Here is an 18,632-nt window from a genome sequence, read left to right as displayed (position 1 = left end):
GCTGTTTTTATGAATTATTTTCATTCAACAAACAGCGATTCTTTCCAAATTATAATTTTTATTCGTTTAGGATAATTGTAACGTTCTAAAGTACTGCTACTGTGTAGATACGTTTTATTAAAACGAAAATGACGTTTACTTTAATGCAGGAATTTACAAAGTGCGACCCGTGATGTCAGATCATTCGCGATCTTGAATTTATACAAACAAAAAAATTAATAAAGTATATTTTTAATCCTTATTTTTAATCTTCTTCTTGGTTGTGTGAAAGCCGCAGAACGAAAGTTTCGATTATCACAAGAACAACTTCAAGTTGAAAACTTATCTCATTTTGAATCGAGTAGAATATGAGTAACAGAAAATGCTGAAGCATCAGTGCTTTTCTTCAGTCGTAAAAATATTATAAAATTATACAAAATTTATTAGAAGAATTTGATAAACGTTTTAATGATTTTTAGAATCACGAGGAAAAATTTACATTATTTTCTGATTCATTTCCTTACGATCCATAAAATCTTTCCGAAGATATGTAATTTGAACTGATCGAGTTACAGGAAAATGTCAAAGCCAAGAATTGTTATCGTAACAATTCCATAACAAGATCTTCCATAATTGTGCAAACATGCTTAACAAAGGTTTTCATTATTTGGAAGCAGTTATACATATACATGTATGTTGTATATGTATATGAAAAAAAACTTTCTCAATCATGAGTATTAATCAGTTTAAATTGAGATCAAAATTCGTTGATGAACATTCACAAGCGGTGTTAAGGAATATACAGTACTTTCTCTATATACGTCCCAAATACCTAGCCGATAAAAGTTCCAAAACTATCCCCACTGCGGGGGGGGGGGGGTTATACCTGGTGAGGGGTTATGAACCGAGGCCCCTAGAGCTCCGCTGACCTTTTCTACGTTCGCCGTGTATCTCCTGGCTGATATATGTCTCAGCCTAGACCCGAGTTTTGGACATATATCGTGTAAACACTGTATTCAACCGATTTAGAACCAAGGCTCAATGATATTGATCGCGCGATCGCGCTGCTGAGATTTTGTGTCGAAAAGTTCCAGTACATTTCGAACGCTATGGACAATGGAACGCTGACAGTCGCAGTCACTGACTGTCGAAGTAGCCCGCTCAACTTTACTGACGCACTTACATCACATAGCTGCTTTTTAAAATGTAAATAATACAATTAAATGTTCGGCGTTTTTCGACCATGTTTTTTCAATGACCCCTGGTACTCAAACAGTTAAAGAAGTTTCGATGGATAATTTTTGTTCTCATAAAAATGTCATCCGTATCATACATATCTTTTCTTAAATGAACCGAAGTTCTAACAGAGTTTCTTTAACCAGTTAAGCGCGTTTGACATGTATACACGTCATCCAAAATTCTATTGCGGTGCGGTTAACGTTAATGAATTGTTAATATCTTATCGAATAAAAATGTAATTCTTTCTCATTTTGCATTCCTTTTTTCGTAAAATTTATAATAGCGGCATTTGGCCTGCATTCGACGTATATATTCGTCATTGCTTGATTTTAATTCCGCGCCGTGAGGGAATTTTAAAATTAAATTCCACAGTTAACTGGTTAAAAACGAAACACAACTGTTTACTTCGAGCCTTGTTAGCCTTGAGTATGGAACACTTTGCGAAACCTCCTAATTACTAGGAGCAATCAGTACTTTCCATAGGAAGGATTTAATATCGCGCAGAACGGGAGCACAACGGAGTATGTACTACATAGTATGTAACTATGTCAGTACAGTCAAACCTGTTTTTGTGCGGTAGATAGGGACCGCACAAAAAAAGAAATATTCAGAAACTTCATAAATAGCTATAAAAAATAATTTTTTACAACATATTAAAGAAAATTTTTTTTATGCGGTGGAGAGGGACCGCATAAAAAAAGTCTCACTTAGAAAATATCTCAAAGATTTACGAAATAGCGAGAAAGTGCTTTCCAAACAAAATAAATTATTAAATTACACATGGAAACATTTTTAAAAAATTTAGTTTCTCATTTTAAACATGGAGAATTTTTCAAAATGCACATACGAGGGTGGTCTGAAAAGTTTCCGACCTCAACATGAAGATGGCAGTATTCGTCGACAAAAGTACTGGAGCGAGTTTGTGCATGCTTTGACAGGTACTCACCAAAATTTCAGCCATTTCGGACGCTCAGTTATTGTTTAACAGTCGCTTGAGTAAGTTGCTGTGAGTGTTTTTGAGAAAATGGAGAAACTCGAGTATCGAGCTGTGATTAAATATTTATTTTAGAAAGGCAATACGCCTACGCAAATCAAAGAAGAGTTAGACGCTGTATACGGGAACTCTGCGCCATCATTTACCACCGTGAAATTTTGGGCAGCTGAATTTAAACGTGGCCGTACCAGCTTGGGTGACGATGAACGTTCGGGACACCCAAAAACTGCAACCAGTGACGATAACATCTCTAAAATTCACGAAATGGTGCTAGACAACCGTCGAATTAAAGTTAGAAAGATAGAAGAGGTCATGAATATATCCAAAGAACGAGTTTGTCACATATTGAATGAAGATTTAGGCATGAGAAAGCTGTCTGCGCGTTGGGTGCCGCGTTTGCTCACGTTGGATCAGAAACGTGTTCGAATGAACATTTCGATTGCTCTTTTGACGCAATTTAGACGCAATAAATCAGAGTTTTGGCGCCGGCTAATTACTGTTGATGAAACTTGGATACGCCATTACACTCCCGAATCAAAACTGCAGACAAAACAGTGGACTGCTTATGGGGAATCGCCGCCAAAAAAGGCGAAGGCTGTTCCTTCGGCTGGGAAAGTGATGGCCACTGTTTTCTGGGACAGTCGTGGAGTTATCTTTATTGATTATCTTCAAAAAGAGAAAACCATTACAGGAGCATACTACGCATCATTACTTGACAGGCTGAAGGCAGAAATTGCGGAAAAACGGCCACATTTGCAGAAAAAAATCTTGTTCCACCAAGACAATGCGCCGTCTCACACCTCAACGATTGCCATGGGAAAAATCCACGAATTACGGTTTGAACTGCTTGATCACCCACCTTACTCACCAGATCTAGCTCCAAGCGACTTTTTTTTGTTCCCCAAGTTAAAAGTTGCACTCGGAGGACAGAGATTTTCATCAAACGAGGAAGCCATCACCTTTGTAAATAGCTATTTTGCAGAGAAAGACGGCAAGTACTATTTGGACGGGCTGGAGAGATGGGAGCATCGCTGGGAGAAGTGTATAGACTTACAAGGAGATTATGTAGAGAAATAAAAATAATTTTGAGGAAAAAATGCTTTATACCTTTGTTAGGCCGGAAACTTTTCAGACCACCCTCGTATAGTGCCAACACCGTTGGCATTCATATGCCGCATAAAAAAAATCGCACAAAAAAAAATCGCATAGAAAAGAACCGCGCAAAAACAGGTTTGACTGTATTAGATTAGCCGCAAGTAATTTGTAGCGCAGTGAATTTTTGACGAAAACGGCTAACCAGCTTTAAACGCGGCAATGATGGCGAGAGTAGCCGAGATACAGCTCGGTAGAGGCGAGGGAGGGCAGAGAGGATGAAAATCAGAAAGAACGATCGCACAGCGGGAAGAAGAGGGCGTTGCACGTGGTCTCGCATCTGCTTCTCCACCGAGTGACCCCGCGGCTGACCCGTTCCAAGTACCAATAATTAACTCTGCTCGTGCGCCAAATGCACACGAGCGCGCACGGGGCCAAACGCTTGCGTCATACGCCGCGGCCAGTGTTCCCATGAAAGAAAGGCCTGCACTGCGCATACTTGTGCAGTTAAGCGCGACAAGGGGCCACGGAGTAGACGGACAAAAGGTGGTCCGATGATTCGAACGCGCTGCGTGGCCCGAGATTGGTCACGATTACCCGCAACCACTCGCGATATTCCACCTGGTGCCTTTCCAATATTCCCATCGACAATCGCGAATATTCGAATGGCCTCCACTCGGTATACATATTCAGAAGCATCTTATCCAATGAGCCCTGTGACCACTTAACGTAGGAACTGACACTAGACCTAACAGATGGATGAAAAATGTTTCCAATATTTTCTCTTACAATTAGTGGAATTACTAATTACAGTAGTACATATCTTCGTAACTGTCGTATCGTCGGGTCTATCGCGCGACAGTACTAGCAGAGGTACTCTTTCTAATGTGCCGAACATAGAGGATTAGGGTTCGGGCGTTCGGCAAACATCAAAAGACTCGTGTCTGCTCAGCCTTTTAAATTCAAAATTCCTTATTTTTGGATTTTCGTCAACGGAACCTTTACCATCATATTTATCTTGTTTTTCTGAATAAAATGACACCAAACACGATATAGTTACGATCATAATTACTTGTGTAACAAGCGATTCAAGTTTCGGACTTGACATTTGCGGTAAAGTTACAACGAGTAATTATAATCGTAATAATATCGAGTTTGGTGTCATTCTAATTAGAAAAACGAGACGAATGTAATGATAAAAGTTTCATAAAAAAAAAATTAGAAAAGTTGCTTCGCTTGTATTAGCACGAGTCTCACCCATACTCAACTCGATACACTGACTCGGGTGTCGAGCGTATTTACCGATGACTAGTTCCAAAGAGGATTCCCCCCAGTGGTGGGGATAAAATTTTGACAATTACGGTAGAGACCTTTGCGATAGTTACAGAGACAATACTGTATAAACATTTTTTTCATGAGAAATATTTGAATAACTTTCTTTATTATTATTATTCGATTTATTATTCGATCACCCTGTGACAAGTTTAAAGTTGGTACCCCTGCCACAAGGGTAATTGTAGGCAGAGTTGTGATAATTCAGTTACGTCATAATTCAAATACATAATTGAATTACATTGTTTTTCAATTATATAGTAATTCAACTACGTCGTAATTAAATTACACAATTCAAACCTTTCTATTAATTCAATTAGTAATTATTTTAATCAGATGTGTAATTGAAATACAATATAATTAAAATACAGCTCTCCAAATTATGTATAGCCCAGAACTGAAAAATTTCCTCGTCCTTGTTCGCAATACGTCAAAGTAATCCTATTATTGGTTAGTGGTAAGCTAAAAACGTTCCTTTTTTCAGTTTTTTGTTATTAGATAATGTATTTCATTTTTCTTACATATAATATTAATATTTTATTATGATTATTAATGTGTACTGTTTTTTAGAGATTGCAGTTGATTGATTTGAGAATTGATTGACTTACAAAAACGAGATAAAGGGAAGAAAAGCGAGGGTAAAACCTTTAAAAGGAAAAGTAGTTTTTATCGCGTAACTTACGCGTAAGTAAAAATATTCTGATCAACGAAGCCTACTTAACATAAGTATTACGACCGGAAAGGCTTGAGCCTTGGCATTACAATTGTTTTCCCACGGACATTCTTGGTTAGACCTGATTTCATTTGTTCCTGCTTGAATACATTAGTCCGAAGTCACGTCAAAGCTGAGTCAAGCGTTTCAGGGGAAAGTATTGCGGTGATGCCAGAGATGACACCAACGAATTTAACACTAAACCTACCAAACATAAAACATATAGAAGTGAAACGTCTAATAGAAGGGAGAAGATTGAGTTTTCTTAAACTTTGTATGATTTTAATTACAATATGTGCTTAAATGAAGAAGTCGATTCAGTAATTTCTTATGAAAACGTTTTTATATTTTCAATAATTGTGAAACAGAAAACCGGTCATGTACCGGTAAAACCGGTAGGTGTAGTGTTATAGTTATAACTAGACTATAAATCTTTTTGCAAAATAAAAATTGTCCGCATCAATTACAACGCACAGAAGTCGAATTCGACTTCGGAATTTTTTTGCAACAATTTTGGAAAGATTTAAAATTTCATATCGATATTCTCCAATTCTTTTAATCTTTCGACTGTTTTAATAAGCTTCTCCTACTCATTTTGCTCATAAATGCATAAAAACAGCTGTCTAGTTATAACTAACTTTTTAGCAGTAGAAAATTATATATTGACTGTGAATGTTATTGTAAAAGTTCATGTTAATTGTCTCTGTTACAAACCTCAGAGTATCATATCTCCAAGTAATTGGAGGACACAACCAGTAAAAATTAAATAATAAAAACAATATTAATCACTACGTAAGCTCGTGTTTCAAAATATGTTATACTTATAATTAATGTAGTTTGAATGTACGCTGATGGAAAAACGTGTCTTATTGAACATATTCACAGTATTAATAATAGTAAATATTCAGAATGGTACCTATTGCTTATTAATAAGCCGTATTAGAAGCACATAACAATTCATCATTGCTTTTATAACGTTAGTATCAAAGGAGTATTTACAGTTACTGATCAAATTATTAGAGTCACAGTGCGAAAAACATATATTTTAACAATCTAATGACTAATATTGTTCACAATGCTACTAAATGTACACGTGTAATTTGTAAATATCAATATTTTCTACAACAATGATAAAAATTCAATGCAGTTCAGTTGCAACGAAAAATTGATTATTTTAACCACTTGCCTTATATTTAGTGTAAATAATTTCCTATAAAGAAAAGAAAATTGATATCTATTGTACGCCTATATTCTCTATAATGCTATGACAAAACTGAATAGGTAAAATACAGAACTGCAAAAATATTAGAAGAATCTCGAAATATTATTATACCCTTCCCATATTTATTAAAAATATTGACCGAACAAAAATACATTTTCATGTGTTTTCTATAGCCTAGCCGATAAAAGTCCCACAACTATCCCCACTGCCGCGGGGTATATACCCTGTGAGGGGTCATGAACCGACGCCTTTAGAGCTTCGCTGTCCTTTTCAACGTTCCGCGTGAATCAGAGAATCGAGAATCGAGAATCGAGTATTGAGTATCTTGGTCGATATACAGTGGCGGCCATACACTTACGTACACTTCATATTTTAACTTTAAAACCTGACTTATTTCTACGGAACTCAGATAGTAATATTAACAATTTATTTTTAAGTGTGTTAGACCCTGGTGTACATATCTGCAGTAGAACTTTGACTTATTTCGAGAAAATAAGTATTTTGTAAATATTTTGTTGCGATCTGTCGGTTTTGTGGCGGACAACTACTTACGTACGCTGCTGTATCGCACAGCTAAGTCAAATGTAAACAATATTTACTAGTATCTGTTGAGCAGTGTTTACAGTTAGATGTATTACAATTGTGCTGTGATGAGTAAAGGAAGAAATATCACGCCAGAACAACGGCGATTAGTGCAACAGCTTCGGAAGGATGGAATGTCCTACCGAAAGATTTCCGTAAAATTAGAAATATTCGTTATGGCTTGCCATCATTCTATACGGCATATTAAACTTCATGGAACACCAGACAACGTCCCTCGTAAAACGAGATCTCGAAAAACTGATCAAAGAACTGATCGCAAGATTCACCGATTGTTTGAAGCGGACAGATTCAAAACTGCAGTTGCCATCCACAATGAAATATCAATAGATCTCCATGAAAAAATAAGTGTTAGAACTGTCCAGCGAAGACTTAATGAGTTTCAACTATACGGACGCGTTGCCAGAAAGAAACCGCTCATTTCAGAAAAAAAATCGTCGGGCTAGGATTGCTTTCGCAAAAGAACATTTAAACTGGACGCCCCAGAAATGGTGCAGAGTAATTTTTACAGACGAATCGAAATTTAATCGATTTGGATCTGATGGTAAAGTATACCTGAGACGTTGCAAAGGAAATGAATTTCATAAAAATTGAATTAAACGGACTGTAAAAGGTGGTGATAGCTCGGTACTCGTTTGGGGTGCTATGGCAGTGAAAGGTACAGGTCCTATTCATCGGATAATTGAAATCGTGGACAGATACGTGTATTTGGATATTGTAAAAAATGTATTGCTACCATTCGCCAAAGAATACATACCAAAAGAATGGATCTATCAAGCGGATAATGATCCGAAACATTCCGCAAAAGTCGTCAAGACTTTCTTGAGTGACAATAATATTCACGTAATGAAGTGGCCAGCACAATTTCCGGATCTGAATCCAATCGAGATGCTGTGGATTGACGTCGTCAAACATATAAATAAACAAAAACCGGAAAATATTGATGAATTGTACACTATTGTACAGGAAGCATGGAATTCGATACCTGCTAGCAGATGTGCTAGACTTATCGAATCCATGCCGCGAAGATGTCTCACAATTATTAAAAATAAGGGTCTACATACGAAATATTGATGTATTATAATTATGAGTTAAAGAAACATGTGAAAATATAGTTGTTTCGATCTTTACTTAACTATGTGTCCGCAGAAAATTTTACACTTCAGTATAAAAATATAAAAAACTTTTTAATTATAGTAAATTAAGGAAAGCTATTTTGATACCTTATTACATATATTGTAAACTTATAAAAAATATAATCGACTTTCGTATACTTGTTTAACGTATAAGTGTACAGGAAATAATATTTAATTTTATTAACTGTACGTAAGTATGTGGCCGCCACTGTACATATGTCCCTGGCTAGACCCGTGTTTGGACATATATCGAGTAAACACTGTGTAAAATCATTAGCTAATGCAAATAGTTCTACTAATTTAATCGCACACGGTAGACTGAAATGGATTCGAACGATACGCGAAAATGAAAGCAAAACGAAAAGCCCGCCGGGTAACGCCTCCAAGGAGCCGGTAACAACAGTGATCAACGTCAACGGGAACGTTCGCGGAACGAATTCGAGTACCTTCGATTACTGTTCACTGTTTTCTCCCATGGGCGAAATTTAAATATTCCGGTGTCGGTCTCACATGAGCGAAGGTGTCAAGCGTTCTGCATGCTTCGCGAAACAACGCTCGCATGAAGAGGAAAAGGAGCGGCACTTTCGGTGTTTCTGTCTTTGTCCTTGACAGTCTTGTCTTCGGTTGATAGTCCTGGCACGCGAGTCACGGGTCGCGCAACAAGAATTTTTAACGAAGCCGCAGTGCCGCGGACACAATTAATTCCCGGCTGCGAGTGGTTTGTGACCGAAGCCTGACCGAAGCCGGCCTCGAGTGTACTTTCATTGTCGCGATTTATTGTCCCCGATGACCGGTCGCGGAAATGAAATCCAACACGCCGAGATATCGTACAACACCCGATCGATCCTTCGCTTTCAATCCACGTCCTATCCGGAAACCAGATTGTATTATCAGAAGCTGCTGGGAAATAAATGATTGGTGCTACGATAACATACTGTTTCTTCGGGCTACCAAACGTCATGAAATTTAGCGTGTTTCCCGTTATTTTTACACATTTAAAATATGCAAAGTATTCTGTTAAAACGTATTAAAATATCTTCAATTAAAAGGAGTTTACTAAAGTTATACTAAAGAAGCTTCATATTTCCAATTGCTTTACCTTACAGAGTAGCTAACTATCAATATGTATATAAAGATACCATTAAATCTATAATTTGTAACTTCGATATAATATATCTTTCTATGAAATAATGGGAAAGATATACAGGGTGTCCTAAAAAATGTACACACACCGTAACAGCTGATACAGTGTTTACTCTATATATGTCCCAAATGCCTGGCAAATAAAAGTCCTAGAACTACCCTCACTGCCGCGGGGTATACTCCGTGAGGGGTCATCAACCGAGGTTTCTAGAGCTTCGCTGACCTTTTCTACGTTCGGTATGGATCAAAGCATAGTATCTTTTGGCCGATATACATATGTAAACACTGTAATTAGACTGCAGATTTTATGGATTCGGAAGAAAAATGAATAGACGAAACTGTGAAGCATTGGAAGAACTTAAGATATTGTTATACTATTTTCGTATTATTAAAATTATTAAGAGACAAAATTGAATTGTTTATTCGTTTCTGTTTCTTACAAATTGGCAAACATATTTTTCGGAACACCCTGTTTATATATTATTATTACTACTATAAAATTGTTTGTGAAATATTTAAAACAATACGAATACTAATAAATAATTATGCTGTTACGAATAGTAAACTAATTAACTACTAATTAACGACTAATTTACGAGTAGTATCACTCTATGAATTTGAACTAGCGCACGAGGCAATAAATAAATTGAATCATAAAGGCTCTTTCATGTCCTTGATATTCTCTCGGTTTATTTTGAAATCATTTTTAAGGCATTTAGACTAGTTCTTTGAGCGTAAATTTTTGTAGAAATTGTTTTTATAATTTGAATGTGGATTATATTGTTCGTCAAACACAAGGTCGATCATTTGTTTTCCGACTAGTTAACGATCCCGCTGAAGAACATCTCATTGATGGTTCAGGGATTCGCGAGATCTAGAACCGCTCTAGGAATTCCGAGAGTAAATGATTCACGAGTGACTCACCAGTCTTGTTGCTGTTGCTGCCGAAAGAATGCAGTTTTTTCCAGCCTTTCCAACCCTTTTTCCAGATCATGGCGGCCTTCGTTTTACGCTGACCACCGGCTAATTCAGGCGTGCTGGTTTTGCCCATTCCTCGCCTCAAGGACCCCAGTCCCGACCTAAGCAAAGAACAATTGGCAACATTATTTCTCTGTCTCTCCGCCTCCATTTCTGGCCGTACAATTGCTACGCTGAATCAATAAACGCGACGTTGCAAAACTGTCTAATAATTCTTGCTGCTTGGTGCGTAAGAGTAGCTGTAAACGGCGGGAATCATTTGAAGGTAAATTGAAGTCGTACATTAAAGTAAATACACAGTAATTCGAGTAATAGCCTCGATATATGTACATATGTGGAAACTTTGACACCGAAACGTCACTCATATATTTTACAGATAATATTGATGATAAAACTTTAACAAAACTTTGATGTTTCTAATGATTTTTTTATTATTATCTAGCTACAGTATTAGATTAAATTTTTACCGATTTGTGCAATGAACTTTTTGCATAAGAACCACGTATTCGAACAATGGACACTTCAAATATCATCTGATCGGATAATCGAGGTTCTACTGGATTGTCAAATCGAAGAATCAAGCATGCACCAAATATTATCATGTTTGGTCTCAATTTAATCAGAAAAATGTGACAAATATGTTTCTAAAGGTTTCATTGAGTAGTAATAAAAAACAAAAATGTTTTAATCCTGTATCACGTTATATTTCGTGGCGATCGAGTTTTTAAGCCTCTCAAAAAGGGTATACCCCACATTAGTGAGAACAAATTGTTTCTTTCACATATATCGAGACATTATTACTGTGCTTTTTAACTGAATGTTCGATACACCGAGATGTTTAAAAACGTAGGTTATAAGCGCCAATAAGTAATACGCTATATTTCACCAAATTCAGGATTTTTTCACGAAGAAACTCAATAAACAGTAATTTTATATTTACAGCACGTCATGTTTGGAAAGGGCGTGATTCCGTACACGATTCATTACCAATTAATTTTAATGATTCGTGTCTATTTACCTAACAAGTAACTTAAAGTACGCTGTGCTCCATAAAAGAAGAATTATTTATGATATAATTAATTTCTAATAAAAGTTTTATTTCTGTGACTTAATGTGCTCGTAAAAGGTTGCCCATAAATTATGTATAATCTTACGTAGCAATAATATTGCATTAAACTATGGATATTGAACGGCTAAAATTCTCCACGGGCTGCTGAATCTTTCTGCGTTTAACTACAAGCCTAACAGCAATTGAACACCAGCGATTTTTCAGTCACGCGACAAATACGATCGCTATCATTCCGCGAACGTTATCTCCCTCCAGCTGACTGTCATGGGATTTTCATATCTCCCCGACGCGTTAAAACGCTACAAAAATCGCTGCTGTGAAACTGATACCAGATATACAAACAAAGAAAACACAACCCCTGGCAAGAAGTGTCTGATCAAAATGTGTGACTTGCTCACTGAAGGAATTACACTTATACTCGTATCAAAAGCAGGAAATAATATCGCGTAACATACTGTTCAAAAGAGTATGAAAACTTCGTAAGACCATAAAGGAGATTAAATGGTCAAAAAAATAATACTTAGAAATGTTGATATAGGAATATTGTGACTCGAATGTTACAACAAGCCAAGCTATGGAAGGTTAAGTTTTATGTTTTCTTGGTTGATAAGCGACTTTTCCGTTTCGTTTGCTACATGAAAAATGTAAAGACAAGTTTTCCCGATCAAATACTTGTTGCCAGGGATGGCGGCATTAAAATTAAAGCTGGAGTTACTGTTCTTGACTCAACCTGTAACTTGCACTGGAGCTTCCACTGAAGCCACTGTCCATGTCACAGCCAACAGGCGAAAGGAGGTCGTCGGTGGGACTGACCGAAGATAACAGCTCCTCGGTGGACGCTTCCCGTTGATCCTGAGGCTCGTCTTCGTCGTTGTTATCGACCACGGTCGGCATCAACATCGCCTCCACGCTCAGGTTCAATTCCCCAAGCACACGACGATGCCGTGACTGGACTCGTCGAACCTCTTCCGCCACCAGGGACCTCCTCGAGCCATGCAACGCTCGGTGACATTGTCTGCTAATGAATTGAAGCGATTAATAGACGGAACCATTATGTTTAATCGATAAACGTATTCGACTGATAGGAAGCCTGTTAGTTACTTGATCCTGTCTTGATCACTTGTACAGGTAAAATACCTCTGCCTAGAGATCATAGTTCTGAACGTCTAAATGAAATACATGTGTACACGCGTATTTGAATATACAGTAAGGAGCATAACTGAACCAATAACCACAACTTTTGTGTAAATCATTATTTATTGCTGGGAATATAGAAGAATAACAAAAAATAAATATTATAATTATTTTTATCATAGTTAGAAGTAACTGAAGACATTTTTTTCAATAACTAATGTCTCCTCGTTTAGCAATCACGAACAAAATAGATTCACTCGGTTTTGCACCGGTCCGTAGAAGAAATGTGTACGTGGAATATTCTAGTAGTATGTTTACATCTAGCACTTTGGTATGCATGTTTACAAAATATTCTACATAAGAACAGAAAAGCACGCAAGTGAAGTAAGAATAAATATGAAATCAATTGCTCCAAATTGTTTAAAAAAAGTAATTTCTCTTTTGAATAACGGGTTTTCAACGCGTAAGACGGCGAAAAATTGCACTATTAGTCAATCGACAGTGCACAGAATAAGAAAAAATACTGTAAAGCTATATTATTAAATGTTGGAGGAAGACCAAAGAAATTATCACCGCAGGATGAACGAAGGATTGTACGGTTTGTCTCATCTGATGAAGCTTCAAGTGCCAATATGGCTACAAAATTATTAAAAGAAGTTACGAATATACAAATAAGTCAGTGGACAGAACCCCTCAAGCGAGATGAGATTAGATGCATTAAGAAAGAAAAGAAGCCAATGTTATCGAAACAAAATATTAAACTTCGTTTGGAATTTGCTGAAAAATATCGAAAGTGGACAACTGCTGACTGGGAACGGGTTATTTGGTCCGACGAGAGCAAAATTAACAGAATTTGATCAAATGGCATGTCTTGGTGCTGGATTCGTAAAAACGAAAGACTTAAACCACGACAAGTGAAACAAACGTTAAAGCATGGAGGCGGATCTCTAATGTTCTGGGGTTGTCTAACAACATTTGCACCGAAGTAATGGCATCATGAATCAATACATGTAAAAGGATATTTTACAAGATTATCTTATAGGTGCTGTTGAAAATATGCCTTTTGAAGAAAAAAATGTAATTTTCATGCATGACAGAGACACCGTAAACACACTGCTAAAAGTGTAAAAAATTGCCTCAGTACTAATAAATTTGCTGTTCTGGATTGGCTTGCACAGAACCCCGACTTCAACCCCATAGAGAATCCATGGGGTTTACTAAAAAGACGGCTTCGGGATTCATATGACTCCCAACCAACTTCAATCACAGATTTGTATGATAGAATTCAAGTACAGTGGGGAAAAATATCTCCGGATTATTGTAAAAAATTAGTAGAAAATATGCCAAAGCGAATTAGTGCAGTTTTACAAGCAAGAGGTCTGTGGACGAAATATTGAAAATAAATAATATATTAAATAATGTCAAGTATTGAACGTGGTGCAAAACCGAGTCAATCCATTTGTTTTGTCATTGCTAAACGAGAAGACATTAATTATTGAAAAAAACATCTTCAGTTACTTCTAACTATGATAAAAATAATTATAATGTTTATTTTTTGTTATTCTTCTATATTCCTAGCAATAAATAATAATTTACACAAAAGTTGTGGTTATTGGTCCAGTTATGCTCCTTACTGTACGTGTACTATTTCACCGGTATTTAGTCACACGTGCATTAATACATCCCAATTAATATAAATGTTTTAAAAATTTCACCAATCCAAATGAGGATATACAGTCTCTACTCGATAAATGTCCCAAGTATCTAGTCTACAATTGTTCCAGAACTATCCCCACTACCTCGGGCTTCGCTGTTCTTTTCTACGTTCGGCAGTGAATCAAAGAATACTATGTTCTAGCCGATAATTGTCCCTGGCCAGACCCGTGTTTTCGACAATTATCGACTAGACACAGTATTAATGCACGGGTGTCTCACTACAGCTGAAACATTTTCGTTTAACCCTTATGTCAATACTACAGGGTTATGAAAATACGACTATAGATCTTGCATAACTTACAACGGCCATACTTTTTTTCTTCTTTCTTTCCGGATTTTACAAGCGAGTTGAGTATTGGTTAACATTTTATCATACAAAAATATTCCAGTCGCACAGCGTGTAGAAATTGTTAAAATTTATATGAAAAATATTGAATCTGTTCGATTATTAAGAAGTTTGTTTGTCGCACCAAGGTCATTTACATTTCCAGTGTGCACTGTGTATTTCAAATTCAATGTTCGACGAGAACCACAGATTTCGTCTAAATGTCCCTCGCCAGAACCGCGCGAGGGACTTATATCGGAAATATACTGTTATAATAAATAAAGAAGTTCTCGAGCTTCGCTGTCCTTTCCTGCGTTCGGCACTGCATCAAAGAAAAGTAGGATCTCGTTGGCAGAATTTCTCTGCTGCGATTTTGACAAATAACATGTAAGACACACGAATTAGGATTTGTTTATAGACCGTAGCGAGCGGAAACTGTCGGCGAGTATCGCTGTCCTTTTCTACGCTCGGCACTGCATAAAAGAATAGTGGCTTTCTAACTTTAAAGAACAAAAAGACCCGGGCTGCAGACATAAAACGCGATTTCACTGTATACGTAGTGTAATACGCCTGTAGACTATAATAGCGTTTCTAAATCAAAAGACTTGATTAAGTTTGTATTCTAAAATCGGATATTTCACGTGCACCAACGTAATGAATATTCGCTATGACATTTAGTAACATTGTAGTCGTTAAACTTAATAGTTTCAGCGTATATTATCACGCGTCAAATGTAAATCATATTCCTTATCCGTGTTACGAATAATATTATCTGCGATATTGGTAAATGTATATTCATAATTCGCAAGTACCAACACTCCATAAAAACAAAATAAAATAAGAATGCAGTGTAGTAAAAGTTGCATTCAACAATTAAATTATCTCAATGCAAAATCGTTAATCTATGTAACAGGCTTAATTTGTCCCTTACAAGGGAACATATTCAGATGCGAAAATCCGATTTTGATGAAACTTATGGGAGCTTCTAGTTCTTTGAAAAATATTTGACACGTATTTTTTTTTATCGGCAGACATCCACTTTGAAGGGGTGAAAACAGCCCTCAAAGTTGGGGTTCAAAACCACATTTTTTGAGATATCTCGGAAACCAGAGATCGAAAAAATTTGAATTTTTTTTTAAATTGTGTGTTTTTCAATGGGAAATGTAGTCGCGCAAGAAAATTTTAACAAAAGTTTTTTGTTTAAACAATATATTAAAATTTTGATTTTTTTTTGCAGTTTCTTTTATTTATTGTTAGTTCATTTTAATGTAAACTTGGGTGTGTGATCTTTGATCCAAAATAGGGGATACATGTTTCAGGATTTTCTTTTTTTTTGCCATTTAACAATAATTATGCATAATGGAAGATAGTCTTGCACCTGGCGTGCGAAGGAAGGAATTCTGGCTTGTTTCATCGAAATATAAGCATTTAGTATAAACATAGGTTATAAAAAATAGGTTATATATAGCATTTCAGAAGAACACGAATATTTTCAAACATTTCTATTGGTTGTTAGGGTGAGAGAGTGGGAAACGTAAGGTGTCTTAAGGGGGCCGGCAGGGTTTGAAATCCATATACGTATGCATAGGTCAAACCTTTTCAAACTATCGCTTCAATATTGCAATGAGCAGTTTAGAAGTGGTCAATTGTGTTTCCTAAAAGTCCAATCTATGTCTGTATAGAGCCCAAATTGCGAATTTCTACCTCATCGTGGAGTAATTTGTAATATTCGGCAGAAAATTCGAATTCTGAAGCAAGTATGACGTCACAAGATGGCTGCCGCTGAGAGATTCTCTTAATTTCGCGAGATTTAGTGTTCGTATCGAAAAAAGGGCTCTATACAGACATAGCAAAGACATGTACAAACACGGAGGTATGCATTTTTAATTGATTACTTACTTATTTACGACGTAAAATGTCTAGAAAAAAAGGCATAGCGTAACATAGCGTGACAGTCAAGGCCAAATGCCTGCCGGCCCCCTTAAGAATGTATAAATATGGGCACTTTGCTACGTGTGCTATTAGTCTTTCTGCATTACGGTTTGTAAAGCAACGTGGATATTAAGAAGTTAAGGCTACTTCTTTCGGATTTTTAAAACAGTGCCACATAAAACAAATAATTTCTGACGATAATTAAAAAAACATCCGATAATTATATTAATTTTACTTTTGCTGATTGTTTATTTTTCTTGTTAGCTTCGTTTTTATAAACATGAAGGTCAATCCGACGAACGTTATAAACATTTTGATGGAAACATATAACAGTAATAATAACGAGGGAACACCCACGAATGGGAAGGAAATTGAACTGGCACACATTATTATAGATCTGATTGATAGGTACAGAGAAGCAGGGTACATGAATTTCGAAACGCAACAACAATTGATATTCGATGACCTAACAGACGAACCGACTTCATTTAATATTCCCGAAGACGAAGAAGATTTGGAATCAGCGTCAACATCGAAACCGTCGTCTTCAAGTTCTCCGCACGAGAGTCCAGAAGAAATGGAATATGTAGACATTGATTTAGAATATAAGAAGAAAGCTGTAGATTATTGGAAGAGTGGAAGAAAAAGAACACTAAACTTCCAAACTGTAAAAAACCAATACAAGAAATTGAAGAGACAATCAGATTTATACAGATGGGAAGAAGAAATTAATAAAGGCTACACTTGAAAAATTTATTGTAGCAAGAAATAATACAATTTTGGTACACCACATAAATTTGAGACGGTGGGCAATGATCGAAAATTCATCAATAAATTTAGCAGGATATCAGGCATCGTCCTGTTGGTTGTGGAAGTTTAAAGAGAACTATAATATAGTATCAAGAAAAACGACGAAACTCGCTACCCGCCATCATAGTAACCATTTAACAGATTTGACCGCAGCAGCAGACGATTTTGTGTGTCATGTGAAAGGGTATTTTGAAAATTATGGCGCAAGCAATATTTTCAATAGTGATCAAAGTGGGTTCCAGTTGGAATTGCACTCTGGTCGAACACTTTCACACAAAGGTGAAAAAGAAACGGGTGCTCTTGTCCAATCTATATCGTTAACAACTCACAGCTACACTATCCAGCCCACAATTTCAGCTGATGGACAGTTGCTATCGCCATTGTATATTGTTTTGAAAGGAGTCAAAGGGCAGTTAGGACCTCGTGTACGAAGAAGTGTGTTCACGGCACCTAATGTCCATATTGAAGCTTCCACATGGGGTAAACCAACGAAAGAATTATTTAGAACGTGGTTGACTGAAGTATATCACGCTGCTACCTGCGCCACCTTCTTTAGCTACTAATAAAACAATAAACGACACATAACCCAGTGGTATTGTTTGAAATACTATACACGTTTATACTAAATGCTTATATTTCGATGAAACAAGCCAGAGTTCCTTCCTACGCACGCCAGGTGCAAGACTATCTTCCATTATGCATAATTATTGTTAAATGGCAAAAAAAAAAGAAAATCCTGAAACATGTATCCCCTATTTTGGATCAAAGATCACACACCCAAGTTTACATTAAAATGAACTAACAATAAATAAAAGAAACTGCAAAAAAAAAATCAAAATTTTAATATATTGTTTAAACAAAAAACTTTTGTTAAAATTTTCTTGCGCGACTACATTTCCCATTGAAAAACACACAATTTAAAAAAAAATTCAAATTTTTTCGATCTCTGGTTTCCGAGATATCTCAAAAAATGTGGTTTTGAACCCCAACTTTGAGGGCTGTTTTCACCCCTTCAAAGTGGATGTCTGCCGATAAAAAAAAATACGTGTCAAATATTTTTCAAAGAACTAGAAGCTCCCATAAGTTTCATCAAAATCGGATTTTCGCATCTGAATATGTTCCCTTGTTAGTGTCAAATAGACAGAATGGTAAAAAGTCAATTTGGTAGAAAGATAAATGATTAAAACTTCGTGAATTCTATGGTAATCTGAATTCTAAG

The 18,632-nt window shown here is 36.4% G+C and overlaps 1 protein-coding gene across 2 annotated transcripts in view; it reads right to left on the bottom strand.

The window, feature by feature from the left end:
* LOC143355911 (rho guanine nucleotide exchange factor 10) overlaps positions 1-18,632 on the bottom strand; it is a 162,360-nt gene that overhangs the window by 106,060 nt on the left and 37,668 nt on the right. The window contains exons 4-5 of one of the 2 annotated variants that reach the window (XM_076791097.1): positions 12,227-12,514; positions 10,374-10,528 (exon numbers count right to left, since the gene is read on the bottom strand). In XM_076791097.1, the coding sequence (XP_076647212.1) occupies positions 10,374-10,528; positions 12,227-12,514 (443 nt within the window). The remainder of the gene's footprint in view (positions 1-10,373; positions 10,529-12,226; positions 12,515-18,632) is intronic. The other variant, XM_076791098.1, reaches the window with a different exon arrangement.

Source organism: Halictus rubicundus, chromosome 7 (assembly GCF_050948215.1).
Source record: "Halictus rubicundus isolate RS-2024b chromosome 7, iyHalRubi1_principal, whole genome shotgun sequence".
In the NCBI taxonomy this organism is placed as follows: Eukaryota; Metazoa; Arthropoda; class Insecta; order Hymenoptera; family Halictidae; genus Halictus; species Halictus rubicundus.
This window is presented reverse-complemented; position numbering and strand designations above follow the sequence as displayed.